The sequence below is a fragment of the Loxodonta africana genome, chromosome 1 (genome assembly GCF_030014295.1).
Source record: "Loxodonta africana isolate mLoxAfr1 chromosome 1, mLoxAfr1.hap2, whole genome shotgun sequence".
NCBI classification, from domain to species: Eukaryota; Metazoa; Chordata; class Mammalia; order Proboscidea; family Elephantidae; genus Loxodonta; species Loxodonta africana.
The window spans coordinates 89954484-89969914 of NC_087342.1; the positions used below are offsets into that span (position 1 = coordinate 89954484).

At 54.7% G+C, this 15431-nt stretch overlaps 2 protein-coding genes across 8 annotated transcripts; both read right to left on the bottom strand.

The window, feature by feature from the left end:
- Window positions 1-2297: 2297 nt before the first annotated feature.
- PPP1R18 (protein phosphatase 1 regulatory subunit 18) lies at window positions 2298-10813 on the bottom strand. The gene is made up of 4 exons (XM_003422453.4): window positions 10706-10813; window positions 7994-9638; window positions 3343-3553; window positions 2298-2434 (listed from the first exon to the last, which is right to left on the bottom strand). The coding sequence occupies exons 2-4, from the start codon at window positions 9608-9610 to the stop codon at window positions 2415-2417; spliced, it is 1848 nt and encodes a 615-aa protein (XP_003422501.2). The 5' UTR covers window positions 9611-9638; window positions 10706-10813; the 3' UTR covers window positions 2298-2414.
- A 342-nt stretch (window positions 10814-11155) lies between these two features.
- On the bottom strand, window positions 11156-14818 carry NRM (nurim). Of its 7 annotated transcripts, none has more exons than XM_003422452.4 (4): window positions 14628-14806; window positions 13844-14040; window positions 13064-13240; window positions 11156-12527 (listed from the first exon to the last, which is right to left on the bottom strand). In XM_003422452.4, exons 1-4 carry the CDS (start codon window positions 14755-14757, stop codon window positions 12246-12248), a joined length of 786 nt encoding a protein of 261 aa, XP_003422500.2. In that variant the 5' UTR covers window positions 14758-14806; the 3' UTR covers window positions 11156-12245. The 7 variants fall into 7 exon arrangements, 6 of the variants coding, with proteins under 6 accessions (XP_003422500.2, XP_010600073.2, XP_064139214.1 ...); XM_064283144.1 differs by lacking the exon at window positions 11156-12527 and adding an exon at window positions 13632-13683 and having other exon boundaries at window positions 13070-13240; window positions 14628-14811; XR_010321626.1 differs by lacking the exon at window positions 11156-12527 and adding an exon at window positions 13504-13683 and having other exon boundaries at window positions 13142-13240; window positions 14628-14812.
- Between the last annotated feature and the right edge of the window lie 613 nt (window positions 14819-15431).

Here is a 15431-nt window from a genome sequence, read left to right on the forward strand (position 1 = left end):
GATGCTCAGAAAGTTGTTGGGGCGGGGGGTGGGAATCCAAACTAAGGAATGAGCAAACTCTGCACTTTTGCTAATAGCTTGAGTAATTCACTGATGGTTGCTTATTTGAAAGCAAACTTGTTACCTGAAGCTCTGCTGGCTCACCTGTTTGACCCTCCTTCATACTCTTGTGGTTGATTGGACTTATCAGACACTACTGTTGGAAAATGAAACGTTGTTATTCCATTAAAAGGCACAGGGGGATCCATATCATTGACTTCTTGGATGCCTTGTTTTCTGTTTCAGAGGTGGACTGAGAGCACCACCCCTGGTATCTTAGAGCTTCCTGCCCCAGCTTTTCTAGGTCACAACTGGTTAGAATCTTTACTGAATTTGCTACTGATAAAAGAATTATGTTCCCCTCCATACCCACACCCTCTCTGAACTGCTCACTCTTTTGTTACCTTGCTTGTCATATATGCTTAAGATTAATTTGTCTAATACATTTTGTTTTTTAACAAAGGGGGGTCTCCTCTGGTTAGACTCGATGAGGCATCCTGTGTAGTGGTAAAAGGACTATAACTACTCAGCTATGCCTTTACTAGCCTGAAGAGCTAATAAATAACTTCATAGGTAAAATGTTTCCTGCGTGGTATAAAGCAGTTAACGTGGTTGGCTGCTAACTGAAAGGTTGGTGGTTCAAGTCCACCCAGAGGTATCTCAGAAGAGAAGACTTGGCAATCTACTTCTGAAAAAAAAAAAAAAATCAGCCATTGAAAAACCTATGGAGCACTGTTCTACTCTGACACACATGGAGTCGCAATGAGTCAGAATCAACTTCATGGCAACTGAAAAAATAGGTAAACTATAGCAGATGTTACACATAGAAGATAGATTCTTTGAAATAAGAAAATCCCCTAATGTCAACTATGGGTACCAAAGCCATGAATTATGGTGGTTCTTAACCCTTTAGAATATAAAATCTGTTGCCTATCAGAGGGGACCCTCTTCCAGGAAATTGACCTTCTGTAGATAGTCACTAAATTTTGCAGCAGTTTCAGAGGACTGACTGTTGATGGCCCCAAACCTTAGACTAAAAAAAGCTCCTGCAGTAGCCACATGAGTTGTGTCACACATTACAGTTGCTTGCATGGCAGCCAGCATCTGGATATTGCAATCCTTTAATTCAGTGTCCTGTGCTTCAGATTTATTTTTTATAGCTCCTTTCATGAATTCATCTGTTCAGTCATTCTAGAAGTAATTATGTGCTTATTAGGTGCCAGATGTGGAGACACCACAGTGAACCCAACTGACATAGTCTGCCCTCATGATACTTCTAGTCTACTGAACACCTCAACTGTCCTTCCTCACATCTGCTTGTCCTGCACGTGAAACCCATGCAAGGCTCTCCTAAAGCCCCTTCTATACTCAGTGCTGAGTTCCTGGTTCATCCTCCATTATTCTTCCTTCCCACAGCCACAGCCCCTTCCTCTTCACTGCCAATGGGAAGAAGAGAGAGGCTTGGAAATGAGGAACCCGAAGCCTTTCCTCCACATACACTTTTTCTTTTTTTCTAAAGAAAGAGAAGCAACACGAGAGTCGGAGAAAGCTCCATTTTATTACGGAAAGTTAAAAAACAAAACCACATTCATAAAGAAGGAAAGGCAGGTGCCTCCTTAGTCACCCCACACTCTTACAATTCAATTGTGAACCACTAGGAGGAACAGAATTAAATAACTATCTGGGAGTACAAAGTCAAGATTCCCAGCCTTCCCTCTTGGGGAAAACTGAGGCACAGTAATACTGAGCAAAAGTGGGAGGAGCCACGCCCCAGGCGACTCCCAATGAGGCAACTGAAGGAGGGGGGAGAGGAAATCCACGTGGACTCGGCAAGTGGGCGTGGCTTGTAAACGTGGGGTTTTGGCAGCATGGGGCTGGGAGTTGGTGGGGTTTGTAAACCAGGCTGTGGTCAAGAGAGGAGGCAGGAGCTGTAAACACAAGGGTGGTGATCTAGGGATCGGAGTGAAGGCCAGGCCTCCCAGGGACATAGATGAGTGCTTAAATCCTGAGAGTACCTGGTGGGGAGGGGAGCTAAGGAAGGCTGTAGGGACAGTGTCTGTGCCCATGGAAATGGGGGGTCCTCCATCTTCACACATACCCCCAGTGGGCTCTGTGCACCTGTCCAGGGCTTGGGACTCACTCTTGGATCACCTAGATGCACCAGCACGTTTGACACACCAGGGACCTTGGGTTAGGGTTGAAGTTGAGCAGTTGTCTCTGCCCCCATAAACAGGACGAGAAAAGCAAGCTGGGGGATGTTGGTTGTTCTTCCCTGCCACGCTCATTTTCAGGGTCTGTCTGCCCAAGATCTTCTAGGCTCCAGGATCTTCAGTTCTGGGAAGGAGGGCAATATATCTTTCCTGTGTGGGGGAGGGTCACCTCCGGCAGGACTCATCTGTACAAGAGGCAATAATGATAGAGAATGAGTGAGGGCCTTTGCCTCCTGCCCTCCTTGCCCCAAGTTAAAGGGCAGTTGGCATATAGGAAATCAAATCCTATAACCTCTTCCTCGTCTTGAGTGCTTGTTACTATCAGTAACAGCAACCATCAATCATTTACCTTGTACTGCATTCTGTTCTAGGCACTCTTATGTTATTAGGTGCGGTCAAGTCATTTTAGACTCATAGCGACCCCATGTGACAGAACAGAACTGCCTCGTCAGGTTTTCTATGCTATAATCTTTATCGGGGCAGATTGCCAGATCTTTCTCTGGTAGAGCTGCTATAGGGGGTCGAACCGACAACTTTTCAGTTGGCAGCCAAGTGCTTAGCCATTTGTGTCACCGGGGCTCCTTCAGGCACTCACATAATCCTTAATTCCACAGTAACACCGGGAGAAGTGAAATAAAATAATTTTGTATCCAGCCATGGTTCTGCGTGCTTCACAAAAATCATTTAATCCTCTCAATTCCCAGAGGTAGTTATTATTAACCCCATTTCAGAGGTGAGAAAATGGAGGCCAGAGAGGTCAAATGCTTTCCCTGAGGACACAGCACAAGTAAGAGACAAGCTGGAATTCAAACAGGAGCTTGTCTGATCTTGTTTTTTGAACTACACTCCCATTGCCCATTGCCTTGAGTCTACACTAGAGCACCGAAAAAAAGCCCTGATCTTGGAATCTGGAGGCCTGCTGCGCACTTCGCTTCCCAGTGCCTCAGCTTCCCCATCTGTAAAGGAGTGGGTTGGGCTAGAGGTCCTGCCGAGCCCGTTCCAGCGCCAACATTAAGCCCTTCCCTTCCTCCTAGGCTGCAGTGCCAGCCCCCAACACCAGGTGGCGCGCTCGGCGCGGCAGAGCCTCGCTCACCCACTATTAGGGCCTTGGTGCGCAGCCCGCCCTGGAGCTCCCGCTGCAGAAGCAGCAGCTCCTCCTCATCCTCGTCTTCGTCGGGCTGGGCTGCTGCGGGTCCAGGGGCACTGGGGATCTCCGGCTCTGGGCCCAGCTCTTCCAGCACCGAACTCTCGGAGGGGTACTGGTACGTCGTCTCCAGGGCCGTCTCGCTGAAGGAGATCTTTAACTGGGTGTGAAAGAAAGAAGGTGGAAATGAGGTCAGCCCTGAAGCTGGCTGGGTGGGAGGCAGGGGTTGGGCTAGGGCGCCATGCTGACGACTCTCCCCTGCTCAGCCACTCTGACATGCAGTTTCCCTTTTGATACTGGCTCTCCAATCCCAGATTTCCCATCTTCAATCTTATTTGAAAACCATCAGACTTTGGCCTGTGCTCTGGCAGGGGTTGTGAAGGCAGAAGTGAGTTAACACAGGCCCTTTAGACTGTGGGCAGCAGAGGAGTAAAAAGAAATTTTAAAAAGTTGAGATAAATCCTGTAATAGAACAAAGTCCCTGGGCACCCTGAGGTAATCCCGGAAGGCTTCCCAGAGGAGGTGAGATTTGAGCAGACCAGACAGGAAAGAGGTGGATGGGGACGGAGTCCCAGGCAAAGGAGATAAGCACATTGTGTTCCATGCCCTCAACCCCTTTCTTTTCCCCTGGGAAACCCAGAACCCTGGACATTTACCCCTCACTCCTCTCCTATGGCTGGAAGCAAAGGGAACCTGGGGCTGGGAAGGGCAGGAGACCAATATAGAAAGTCCCAGAGGAACTAAGAGATCCCCTAACACACCAGGGATAAGGTGAGGTGAGAGGGCAGTGAGGAAAGTCCACACAGAGAGCGCCAGAAGGACAGGCAGAGGCAGAACCAAAAGACCAGAGAAGAATCTGGAAGGGGCAGAAAAATCCTTCGTAAACACCGTCCCAGGGGCAGGCTGAGCCCCAGCTGTTCGGGCTGCCTTTCTACCCTTCCCCTTTGCCCTTCTAAGAAGCTCAGGGGGAAGGAGCAGGGTGGGATTAACTCTGGGAGCCAAAGGGATTAGGCAGAGAAACAGGAGGATTCCATGTGAACTACTTGGAAAGGTCCAGATGATCTACTCAGGCCTTCCCTGGAGTCAGTTTAGGAAGAAGGGGGGCTGGGGCCCTGCGCCCCTGAGTTTCCACATGGACCAGGGGTGTGGGAATACAGAAGCCAAGAAGGTGGGTGGACAGGTGGTTTGCTCAGGGCTGTGTGGGATGGGATATCTGGATCCCCATGGGAAGCTGGAGCTCAGGGACTATGTCACTGTGACTTCAAGTCCTTTAACGTTTCCCCATTTCAGAGCAAAAGCCAGAAGCTTGACCATGGCCCCAAGGTGCCATCCAAAGTGCTGCTTCCCCCTCACCTTGCTGGCCTCTTCCCCCACTCCAGCCATGCTAGCCTTGATTTCCTCCAAGCACTCCCACCTCAGGGCTTTTGCCTGTGCCAGAAATACTCTTCCCCCAGACATCACCCGCGGCTCCCTCCCTCCCATTCACTCCCTTATAAAGTTGCCATATTCACCTCCCCCCACCCCAGGTTCCATTTACCTCTGCTCTATTTTTTTTTTTTTCCATAGCCACCAGCTTCTGAAGAATTTACTTATTACCCTTGCTGTCTGCCTGCCTCTCCTCCTGCCAGAGGGCAGGAGTTTTTGTCTATTTTGTTGGTGACAAAGCCCCAACATCTAGAAAACTGCTTTGCACATAGTAGGTGCTCAATCAATAGGAGCAAGGAAGTTGCCACAACAGGAAGATAAGGGTTTGTTCAGAGCTCTAATGAGGTCTCAACAGAGGACTGAGGCTAAGGAAGAAATGTGGAGGGGAGCCCAGTGGATGCAGTCAACCCCCAGTCCATAGTGGTAAAACTGCCGGGAGAATCAAGTGATAGCAACCAGGCCCCATACATCCCAGCTTCTCAAAAAAGACCACTTCTGGTTCTGTTACTGACAGATTTGCACAAACCTCTGGGAACCCATTTTTGTTTTCTTTTCACATCCCCTTTTGGGATAACAAAGGTCCCTAGGTGGTGCAGACAGTTTGCAATCAGCTGCTGACCTAAAGTTGGACGTTATGAACCCAACCGGCGGCGCCATGGAAGAAAGGTCTGCTGACGTGCTTCCGTAAAGATTACAGCTAAGAAAACCCGATGGAGCAGCTCTACTCTGTAACCCATCAGTGGGAATCAACTCAATGACAAAGGGTTTGGTTTTGGTTTTGAGCTAACAATCTCCATCGTTTCTTATTCACTCACTCAAGGATACCTTTGATTTGCTCTCAGTCTATGGCTGTCTCTCTCCCCCGCCTCTGCTCCTTCCCTTGCCCCCCCACCCCCAAACTTCTGGCTGAGCTTCTCAGGAATGCACAGCCTGCATGGAAGTGGGGGGAGTGGGCAGGGGGTGACTGACTTGCTCCTTTCCCACCAGCTATATAAGGTCACAAGGGGGCCAGGGACGGGAGGGGCTGGCCTCTAGGCCAGAGATATCCCTAGTGACTGGCAGGGCTAGGATTTCTCTCCTGATGGCAGGGATCAGTTTGATGGAATTAGCCTGCAATAGGAGTTATTTAGGGAAGGCAGGGGGTGGGGTGTGATGGGGTGGCAGTCCTCTTAACCCTGAGTCAGTGGGTTGGGGCAGCACTGGGCCAGGGCCCCGTAGTCCTGATAAGCTGGAGGCTGGAAGAAAAGAAGGCCTGAGAGAGGGCAAAAGAGTGAGGTGTCTGGGTCTCGGAAATTCTGTGCTACTTCCCCACCCCCACCCCAGGCAGCTGCTTCCTTATTCTCTCACCACATCCTGAGCACAGTTGTGGCAGGCCCAGGCCCAGCCTTCCGCATGCAGCCCCACCAGCCTTCCGGCTCCCACCCCAGGCTTCCTGTTTGGCCGATGTGCTTCCGGCTCCCCTACTCCCTGACCTAGGGATGGTCACCACCCCAGGTCCTGCTCTGCCCAAAGTTCCTGGCTCCTGTTAGACAGACACTGTGCTTTGGGACACAAAGCTTCTTGCCTCCTTTCCCTTCCTCCACAAAGCACAAACTGACCTCAGTAGGAAGTGACTTTTCTGAGCACCTCCCCGGTAGTCTCCTGACATAGCTCCTTTGCATCTGACCAGCCCTTAGGGGAAAAGCTGGTAGCAGTCAGAGGGCTCAGGAGAGACAGCCACAAGTACCATGGCTCAGGGATGGGAGATTAAGCAATACGTGAAGATGAATCTGGAGACCAAGAGACCCCCAAGCTTAGCCTAGGTCTTTGGTCCCTGTGGTTTCCCACTGATAATAAAGACATGAAAAACAAATCTTAGGATGTAGCACGTGGGATGAGGACTGGAGGCCAGGAAGGGCTTCCCAGTCTCTGAGATGGCTCATGAGGGGATCCTCAGGGGGCTTGGGTCGGGGAGACAGAGGGGCTGGTGGTAGAGGTCTGAGTTCTACTGCTTCCTCTTCCTGTTGTGTGTGCTAGCTACAGAGACTTCTGGGTCTGACAGTCTGAGTGTGAGACTTCTCTTTCCCTAGAGATTTTCAAGCTGGGGCCTGGTCTCCATAGGGAAGGAATTGGGCCAGGCCCAGGGGGAGAAGTTGGCCTGGCTGCTCCCACTTCCCTGTAAGTCCTTATTCAATCTAACCTCTGACCTTCTGCTGGCCTCAGCCCCCACTCTGGTTCCCAACTCCCATTGTACTCTCTAGCCCTCTGGCTTTCAGCACTGTGCCTCCAAATTCACTTCTCTTTTTCTACCCCGAGGGGAGGGAGAGGCCAGGGTGGCAGGAAGAGAGGGGAAAACCAATTGCTAAGCCAGTTCTGGGAGGGAGGGGAAGCCCACAGAGGAGGGGCAGGGAGTGAGGGGCGGGGGTATTTTGGAAGAGAAGGCTTTTCTTGTCCCAAGAGAGAAGGGAGCACTGTCTAAAGCAGTGGCCCAGCTGGGGGTGTGTAACCCCGAGGTCACCCACTTCAAATGGCCTCTGTGTGCCTCTCCCATGGGGCCGACTCGGGGTTCAAAAACCTTCTCTCTGCTCCTTGGCCAGCCCTGTTCCATTCCTCCCTCCTCTCTCCTTGAACGTCCCCACTCAACTCTGCCCCCCTCTTTCTTGGGGCTCAGAGACATTCCTCCCCATTTGTCTCTCTGCCATTTCTCCCCAAGAACCCACAACCCACCCCCTCAGTCTCCTCAGACTTTCTGCTCCAATATTCTGTCCCCTCAAAAAGTATAAGTGCTTTCATGCTGGTGGCTGTGCCATGATAGATTCAGGGTTGGCAGCCTCAGTGCACATCGCCCACCAGATGGGCTGGGCTGGGTCACAGACTCAGAGGAAAGGAGAGAAAGAAATGGGGAGAACTCAGAGCCCTAGGGAAGGGAGAAAGCACAGCGTGGGCACACCCTGGGCACACCCTGGACAGCACACCCAGAGACAGTGCTTGATTGCTGGGCAGGCTCTGAGATGAATGGAACAGGAAGGCAGCAAGAAGAAAGGGTGTGTGTGCAGAGGGAGGAAGGGTGGTGGCAGGAATTAAAAAAGAATAGAGGGAGACAAGAATACAGGAGTATAAAAATGAACAAAAGACCGGTGCCCAGAGAGAACTGGCGAGTGGGCTCCTAAGAAGTCTGGCTTGGCTGCTCCCCTACCTGTTTGTGTTGCCTTTCCGGGGACCCCTTGACAAGGCAGCTGCGGCTGAGGCGGAGGTAGCCCCCTAGAACCAAGATCTCCTCGGCAGTCGGGTACCGCTTCTTCCCGGTCCCAAGGACTGCAGCATCAGCTGTGGAAGGGGCTGCAGGAGTGGCCGGGGTTGCAGGGGGCACAGACCGCCGGGGGTTGACTGTGAAGGTGTGTCCACTGCGGCGGGGGCCCCCCACCCCTGGCCCTGCCTTTACCCCATAGAACAGACGGCTCATGAGGGGATCCCCAGGGGGCTGGGGGACAGGTGGGGCTAGGGGTGGGGGAGACAGAGGGGCTGGTGGCGGGGGCCGGAGTTCTACTGCTTCCTCTTCCTGCTGTCGAGGGCCTCCAGTCCCAGCATCCTCTGGTGGGAGGGGGGAGGGCACAGAGCAGCGGTTCTGCAGGATGCTCAGAGGCCTGCCCAGAGCCCCTGTCTCCTCCTCCTCAGCCTCCCCTTCTCCAGGCTCTACCCCAGGAGGCCCCAGGCGCTTCTCAGCGGACTCTGAAGGTTCTGGTTTCTGAGTTTGTGTCTCTGTGTCTCTGGGTGTCCATTCTTGAACCTTCCCGGAGTTCAGGGTCCACTTCCACCCTTCTGTCAGCCTCAAGCCCCTCTCACCGTCCTCCACTAGGCCAGGCCTCTGCTCTGCTGCCTCCACTCCTCCGGGGCTGCTGTCTCGAGCCTCCCTTGTTAGGGTCTCTGATAGCCCTGTAATCTCTTCTGGGACCATCCCTGGAATTGGCCTGTCTTCTTTTTTCCCACATTCTCCCGAGAAGTCTTTGCTTTCCTCTCCTGAGCTCGGCCTCCACTGTGATGCCTCTAGTTGTACCGAACTCTGTTCCTGAGACTCTCCGCAGTCAGGCCTCCATTTATGGGCCTCTGTCAGGCCCAGCTGCTGGCTGCCAGACTCCCCTGGGCTCAGTCTACTTTCCACCACCTCTTTCCTCCTGGGGCTTTGTTCTTGAGGCTCTGCCAGTCTTAGACTCCTCTCTGGAGTCTCTCCAGGGCTCAGTCTCCATTTCCGTGCCTCTGACTGTCGGGAGTTCCTATCTCCCATCTCTCTTGGACTTGGCCTCCAGTCCTGAGCCTCTAAAGGTCTGGGGCTAGACTCTCGGGCTCCCCGTGTCCCCAGCATCTTCTCTCTGGCCTCCCTAGGGCTGAGCCTCTCTTCTCTTGACTCTCGTCCCTTGGGGCTCTGATCCCGAGTCTCCCCAGGGCTGGGTCTTGGCTCCCGAGCCTCAAGCAGCCCGGGCCTTCTCTCAGCAAGCAGCTCTTCACTCCGCTGCTGCTGTTGCTGCTGCTGTCGCTCCTGCCGGATGAATCGGTTCTGGTGCACTGGTCCGATGGCCTCCAGGAGGACAGCAGACTCGTCTGCGTCTGGAGGTCCAGCCTCCGCAGTCCAGGGCACAGGGCTAGGCTCCCCAAGGGACAGCCCAAGCTTGGCCCGGCGGCGCTCCAGGAGCCCCCGCTTCCAGGCTGGCATCTGGGATAGGCGCTCTTGCTCAGCCTTCTCCCGGCCACGCATGGCTGCCTCCTCCTGCCGGCGCCGGGCTAGCAGCTGGAGCTTCCAGTCTGGGATGGTGGCCATAGTCGCCTTGGGGTGAGGCTGTGGAGTGCTGGGGGCAGAGGACAGGAAGGAGAGGCTTGTGAGAGAGGCTCAGGGGGTGAGACTGAGTGTGGGGGGAAAGGAAGTGAAGGGAGGAGGTGGGAGACAGAGAAGAGGAGCTGAGGTGAGGACAGGGGAAAAGAGGGAGAAGAGGAGGCAGAGGAAGGGAAAAGCTGGGAAAATAAAGAGAAAAGATAAGAGCCAAGTTGGTGGGGGGGGCAGTGAGGTAAAAGGAAGAGTGCAGATTCAGAGCAAAGAGGGAGGAGTCAGATTTGGCACCACATTGTTAAGAAGTCTTAGATACTGTCCCAAGGATGTGACAGGGAGAGAGAAGGGAGAAAAGAGAAGCTGGGGGCGAAGGAGAGAAAAGCGAAGCGGGGGGAGGGGAGGGCCGGGTTCAGGCGAGGCTGCCTCACCGCTACCCCACGGGAGCTGAGAGTGGGAAGGGAGGTCAGACAGTAGCGCTGGGGACAGGATGAAGGGACCTGGGGTGGGGGGGTCTTGGGGAAGTAAGGAGGGGTCCGAGAGGGAAGGGGTCTAGGGGAGAGGGGAAGTGAAGGGGTGGAGGGGAAAGTGAGCGCCGCGGCAGGAGGCCGGCGCGCTTCAGCGCGGCCCTAAGTCTCCTGGCTCCCCTTCCAGCGTCAATCGGCCACGCCCCTCCGGTCCCCCAGCCCCCACCTCCCCGCCCCGCACTCCGCCCCCAAGGCGGGTCAAGGGAAATACCCTCCCCCGGGACTCTCCGAACCCGGGCGTCTGGGCTGCCAGCATGTTCCCAGAACTAGGCATCCACCCCCACCCTGTCCAGCCACCACCGCCTGCCTCCCCCACTGGCTGCGCCCCGGGGCCCAGGCCTGCCGAGGACCGGCTCCACGCCTCTTCTTCCCAGAGCCTGAGAGTCCGCTGCCCCGGTCCCCCGCTCTCAGGGAACTCCCACCTAGCCGGCCGCCCCTACCCGGCTCTGACTGCACAATCTCGGCACAAAGAAGAGACAGCCCAAGGCCCGGCACTGGGAAGGGAGCAGGGACCAGAGCGAGGAGAACATCCCTCCCCAAGTCTGAAGCCCCTCAGTCAACTCACGCGCCGCTGGGCCCCAGGGGAGGGTGTGCAGGAGAGCCCGGTGTCCGGAGAGAGGAAGAGGAGGAGAGAGGGAGCGAGGGAGATCCGGAGACGGGAGGGAGGGGAGAAGGAGGGATAGGAGGAGGGAAAAGGGAGCCCAGAAGGAGGGACCTAGACAGGGACCAGGGGGCCGGGCGGGGGGCGGCAACCGCTTTGTCTGAGGACAATGGGGAGAGGGACCGGGGCGAGGGGCGGAGCCTGAAGAGGGGGCGGAGTCTCGCTACCCTAGACACAGCCTTGGGGTTCCGCTACGGGACTCCCTTCTTCGCGTCAGAACCCCCGACAGTCTCTGCCCTGTCCCCAGAGGCCCTCATCCCTCCGCCCCCTGGCCCTTGAGTGCCTAGGTGACCAGACCCCCACTCCTAGCTCTCCGACCCAGGGCGGCGGCGGCTAGTGAGTGACTCAGGCCCCTCGAGGGACTTGAGGAGGAAGCTGCAGCTGCTTCGAGCCGGGCCCGCCCTTCCCATCTCCTGCCGCTCCTCCCCATGCCTTTGCCTTCCCCCGACAGCCTTTGTTACTGAGGGGTCGAGGGCTACTGCTGCCCCGCTGTCCGGGCCCATGCGAATGGGCCCCGGGGCGAGGGGGGAGGACGGGACAGGCGCACCAGGCCAACAGCTTTGGGAGCTCGCTCTCCAACCAGAGTAGCAGCCCCCTCTCCCATGAGTCCCCTGGTCTGCAACAGAATTGGGGTTGTGAAGGAAGGGGAACTCGGCAGCTCCGGGCAAGTGGCGGCGGGTCCGCGAGAAGTGGTCGCCCAGATCTGCGTTTGTCTCGGCCAGCTTCCCGCTCTCCTTCCTTCCCAAACCCATTCCTGCAGCCTGAGAGACACTAAAGATTGCATGTCAGATGTAGAAAAGTCAGGCTAAATTTTATTTTCCTGTAACGCGTGTACCTCGGGGAAGCAGGGAGCCCTAAGCTATCCAAAACAAGAGCGGGAGAGTCCCCTCAACGAGGCCCAGGGGAAAGTGACCAGTGGCGGGACCTAGGACGGTGGAAAGACAGGGCGGGTGGAGAGGATAATAAGGGCTGGAGATGGAGCCTCGAGGCGTGGGCCCTGGAGGGACGCCCAGTACAGTCAAACTTGCAGACTCTGATCCAGTTCCTTGGGACTGAAGCCAGCTTTGGAGAAGGGGGATCCCTGAGCAACAGTGCCAGGGGAGTGGTCAAGGCGGATCCTTTCCCTTGTGGTGTAGGCGCTGGAAGGGGGCGCTCAAGCTCAATCCCCAAATGGTGAGGGGACAGATGAGTTCCACACCAGCCTCTTTAGGGAGAGGAGAGGGCCCTAGCTGGTGAGAAGTGGACCTTCGAGTCCAATGACTAAAACTCTGAATTTAGGGTATGGAGCTGACCTCAGGAAATGGAGTCTCAAGTAGGGGAAGGACCAGGCCCTGCAGTTCAGAGTTTGGGGCCTCTGGCCCGAAGTAGCCAGCACTTGGATGTTGACAGATTTAGAATTTGAGGGGAAGAGGAAGTACAGGGCTTGGAACCAGAAGTTAGCTCTTCATTCAGCCTCCCCATCCTGGGGACGGGATAGCAGGTGCAGTTTTCTTTGTAGCTGGGCCCGGAGGTAGCGGAGGTCATGTTGGTCCAGCCCATGAGCTAGGCCCAGGTAGAGGGTGAGGAGGAGAGCAAGGAGGAGGCGATCAGTGCCCAGGGTGGGCACCACCCACAGTATGGTCAGCAGCTCCACACACACTGGGTGGCGAAGATGGGAGAAGAGCCTCAGAGCCCGGGGGGACTTCAGGGCCAGTGGCTCCCCCAGCCCGAGAACATGGTAGTACACCTAGGACAGGGAGAACAGTGTAGAAATAGAGCCAAGACCTTTTGACAACTTAAAACGAAAAAAAAAAAAAATTACCATCGAGTCGATTCCGACTCATAGGGACCCTATAGAACAGAGTAGAACTGCCCCCATAGAGTTTCCAAGGAGCACCTGGTAGATTCGAACTGCCGACCTTTTAGTTAGCAGCACTAGCACTTAACCACTATGCCACCAGGATTTCCTTTCATAACTTGGCTTCCTCTTTTCTCTCCCAGGCACCCTCCTCCTAGAACTCAGGCCCAGGCACTCCCCTTCAGAGAGCTGGGCTCCTGACATGGCTATCTAGTCCATGCATCTTCCCCAGGCCCAGGAGGCCCATGGTTGCTAGGCTTTGAGGGAGGGCTGAGGGGAGACTGTCTGACAGGAAAGGGAGGTGAGGGAGTCACAAGCAAGGGGAAGGTGGTAGAGCACTGGAGGGGGAGGACTGAAATCCTTGGAAGGGGAAGAGGAGTTCTAGAAAGGGCTGGAGGCCCCAGGTAGGGATCTGGAAGCCTCACCTGTTTGAGGCCCATGAGCTCAGCGTAGTCAAAGACGAGAAGGATGCTGAAGATAAGGAGCCAGGAAATGATGTGGAGCACAAAGCAGAGCAGGGGCACCCAGGTGGCCCATGGCTCAGCTCGAGCCTCCCACAGCACAGGACCTCTGGGTACAGGTTCCCAGTACCTCATCACCAGCTGGGGAAGGATGAGGAGCTGAGTATCCCCGCAGCCCACCCCTGAGATACCCAGTCCCAGAGGCTGCCCCATCCAGGCTGATCTGCAGCTCTCCCCTACCCCCATCATGAGCATCCACCACGTGGAGCGTGCTGGGTGGGGTTCCAAGAATATAAGGATGACCTGTCTCTACCCTGAGGACTTACAGAATGGGTAGGGTGATCAGACAGGTACACGAAGTAGCCAGTACCAAGCACCCAATAAGAAGACAAAGGAGCACTCACTGGGAAGCTTTCCCTTGAGGCTTAGGGGTGTGGGTTTTGAAGAACTGGTAGGACTGAGTGGAGTTAAGGAGGGGATCCCAGGCAGGGGGAAAACATGAACAAAGTTGCAAAGGTGAGAATGCACATACTGTGCTTGGCCAGTGATGAGTACACCCTTCTTGATAAATAGTAAGATATTTGCTGTGGAGGAACAGAAGCTGAGATTAGAGTCTTGAGCATCCTCAGCTCTCCTCCTAAATCCAAATTTTATCAGAAGCCTAAACTCCATGCCCCTCCACGCCAGGGTGTCCCTCCCACAGATTCTGTCCTCCTTGAGAATATGCCTGCCAGGCCCCCATACCTGCAAGGCCAGGGCAGTGCATGCCACATACAGTGACCGCTGCAGGACCCCAAAGTACCGAGACGACCATGCCTTCACTGTCTCAGTTGCCATGAGGCTGTGCTGCCCCACAAATAGTAGCAGGAGCCCCAGATCCCATGCCAGGGAGGCAAGAATGCTGCGATCCTGCAGGGCAGCCAACCATCCCTGCCGGACATCTAGGGGGAGATGAGAAACAGATAAAAGATCAGGAAGATGGCAGGAAACACTCCTTATCCTAGGCTCTTAGAGCACCAGGCCATGTCCCTTAATGCCTCCAAGAGCCTTCATGCTTCCTCTCCAGGCTTGCCCATGTCACTTTTTCTTTCCCGTTTCTTCCTTCTTCCCCAGGCATCCTCCAGAGCTGGGAAAGAGGAGTCACAGAACAAAGAACGTTGGGCAGTCACAAAAGGCGTGGCTGGAGAGGCCACCTTGGATTCTCTCTTTCATTTCAGTTCTCCAAATGGTCCCTCTTTTAAACTCTTCTCTACAGTCCTCCCCATAAAGCCCTTTCCTTAAAATACTCTGCTTATCACCCTTCCCCTCCCCCTCAGTCCTCACTCTCTCTCCATTCTAAACTTCTTATCCCCGAGTTCCTAATTTAGCCCGCAGGTCCCCTTCCCCTGGCGCGATTCGGCGCTTCCAAGGTTCGAGTTCCCTCTCCAGGACTTCCCATCTGTCATTGGTCTCCAAGTCCCGCCCCCGCGCCCTCTTCTCCGGCTCCACCCCCCTATCCCGGAGTCATCCTCTGGTCCCTCCCGCTCACCGGGGCCAGCCTCCGAGACCCCTCCAAGAAGTGGCCGAAGGGAGGTAAAGCGCACGAATTCCACTCCGGTGCCAAAGGCTAGAACGAAAGAGGCGAGGGCAGCAGGAACCAAGAGAAGCGCAGGGGCCATGGCGAGAAGCTGAGGGGCGAGGAAAGGGGGCGGCCCCGGGATTCCCGCGGCAGCTGGCCCCGCCCCGGCCCCGCCTGGGGTCCCACCCAGAGGGCGGGGCACCCGCGCACCGCCTCCCGGGCTTCCGGCCCGCCCGGCTGCGCTTGCCCAGCAGGTGGCCGCGCCGGCGCTTGGGTCCCTTTTTCGATCCTGCGATCTTGGCGTCACAGAAGGGAATGTTAGAATTTCATGTGAGCTGTTTAAAGGGCAGCGGCTCGGCAGCCACTGTCGTGGGTTGAATCTCAGCTCTTGCTAACAATTTCTCTCTTGTAGGGTTCTTAAGGAAATGGAACCTTGTAAACCCCGTTTTCTTTAATTTAGCCTTGACTAAAAAACATAACCAGAATGAGAGCTAACAAGCCTCAGCAGTTTAATAGTGAACGGTGAGAGAACGGGAAGATTGTTGACGCAGACTGTCTGAGAACCCAAAGCTCTGAATCACATATTACATCTTGTTAGACTAAAAAAGAGAAAAAGCTAGTGACCATTTTACCACAAAATAAATTAATGTTTATTCTGTAAATTATTATAAACTTGACTTACTGCCTTTCCACATACTGTGAAGGGGAGAATTTCTCTGTATTACTGAAAGTTTTGTTCTAGTAGTTCCAAATCCAAAAACTGTTGACTTATAA

Bases quoted from the DNA above. Each gene is read 5' to 3' on its own strand.
- NRM (XM_003422452.4), bottom strand. From the start codon at position 14,757: ATGGCCCCTGCGCTTCTCTTGGTTCCTGCTGCCCTCGCCTCTTTCGTT. The intron at 14,041-14,627 runs GTGAGCGGGAGG...ATCTCCCCCTAG, and splicing joins GGTCTCGGAGGCTGGCCCCG to ATGTCCGGCAGGGATGGTTG. The intron at 12,528-13,063 runs GTGAGGCTTCCA...TCCCTGTCCTAG, and splicing joins AGCTCATGGGCCTCAAACAG to GTGTACTACCATGTTCTCGG.
- PPP1R18 (XM_003422453.4), bottom strand. From the start codon at position 9,610: ATGGCCACCATCCCAGACTGGAAGCTCCAGCTGCTAGCCCGGCGCCGG. The intron at 3,554-7,993 runs GTAGGGGAGCAG...TTTCACACCCAG, and splicing joins CGGAAAGGCAACACAAACAG to TTAAAGATCTCCTTCAGCGA. The intron at 2,435-3,342 runs GTGAGCGAGGCT...CCTCTTGTACAG, and splicing joins CACCAAGGCCCTAATAGTGG to ATGAGTCCTGCCGGAGGTGA.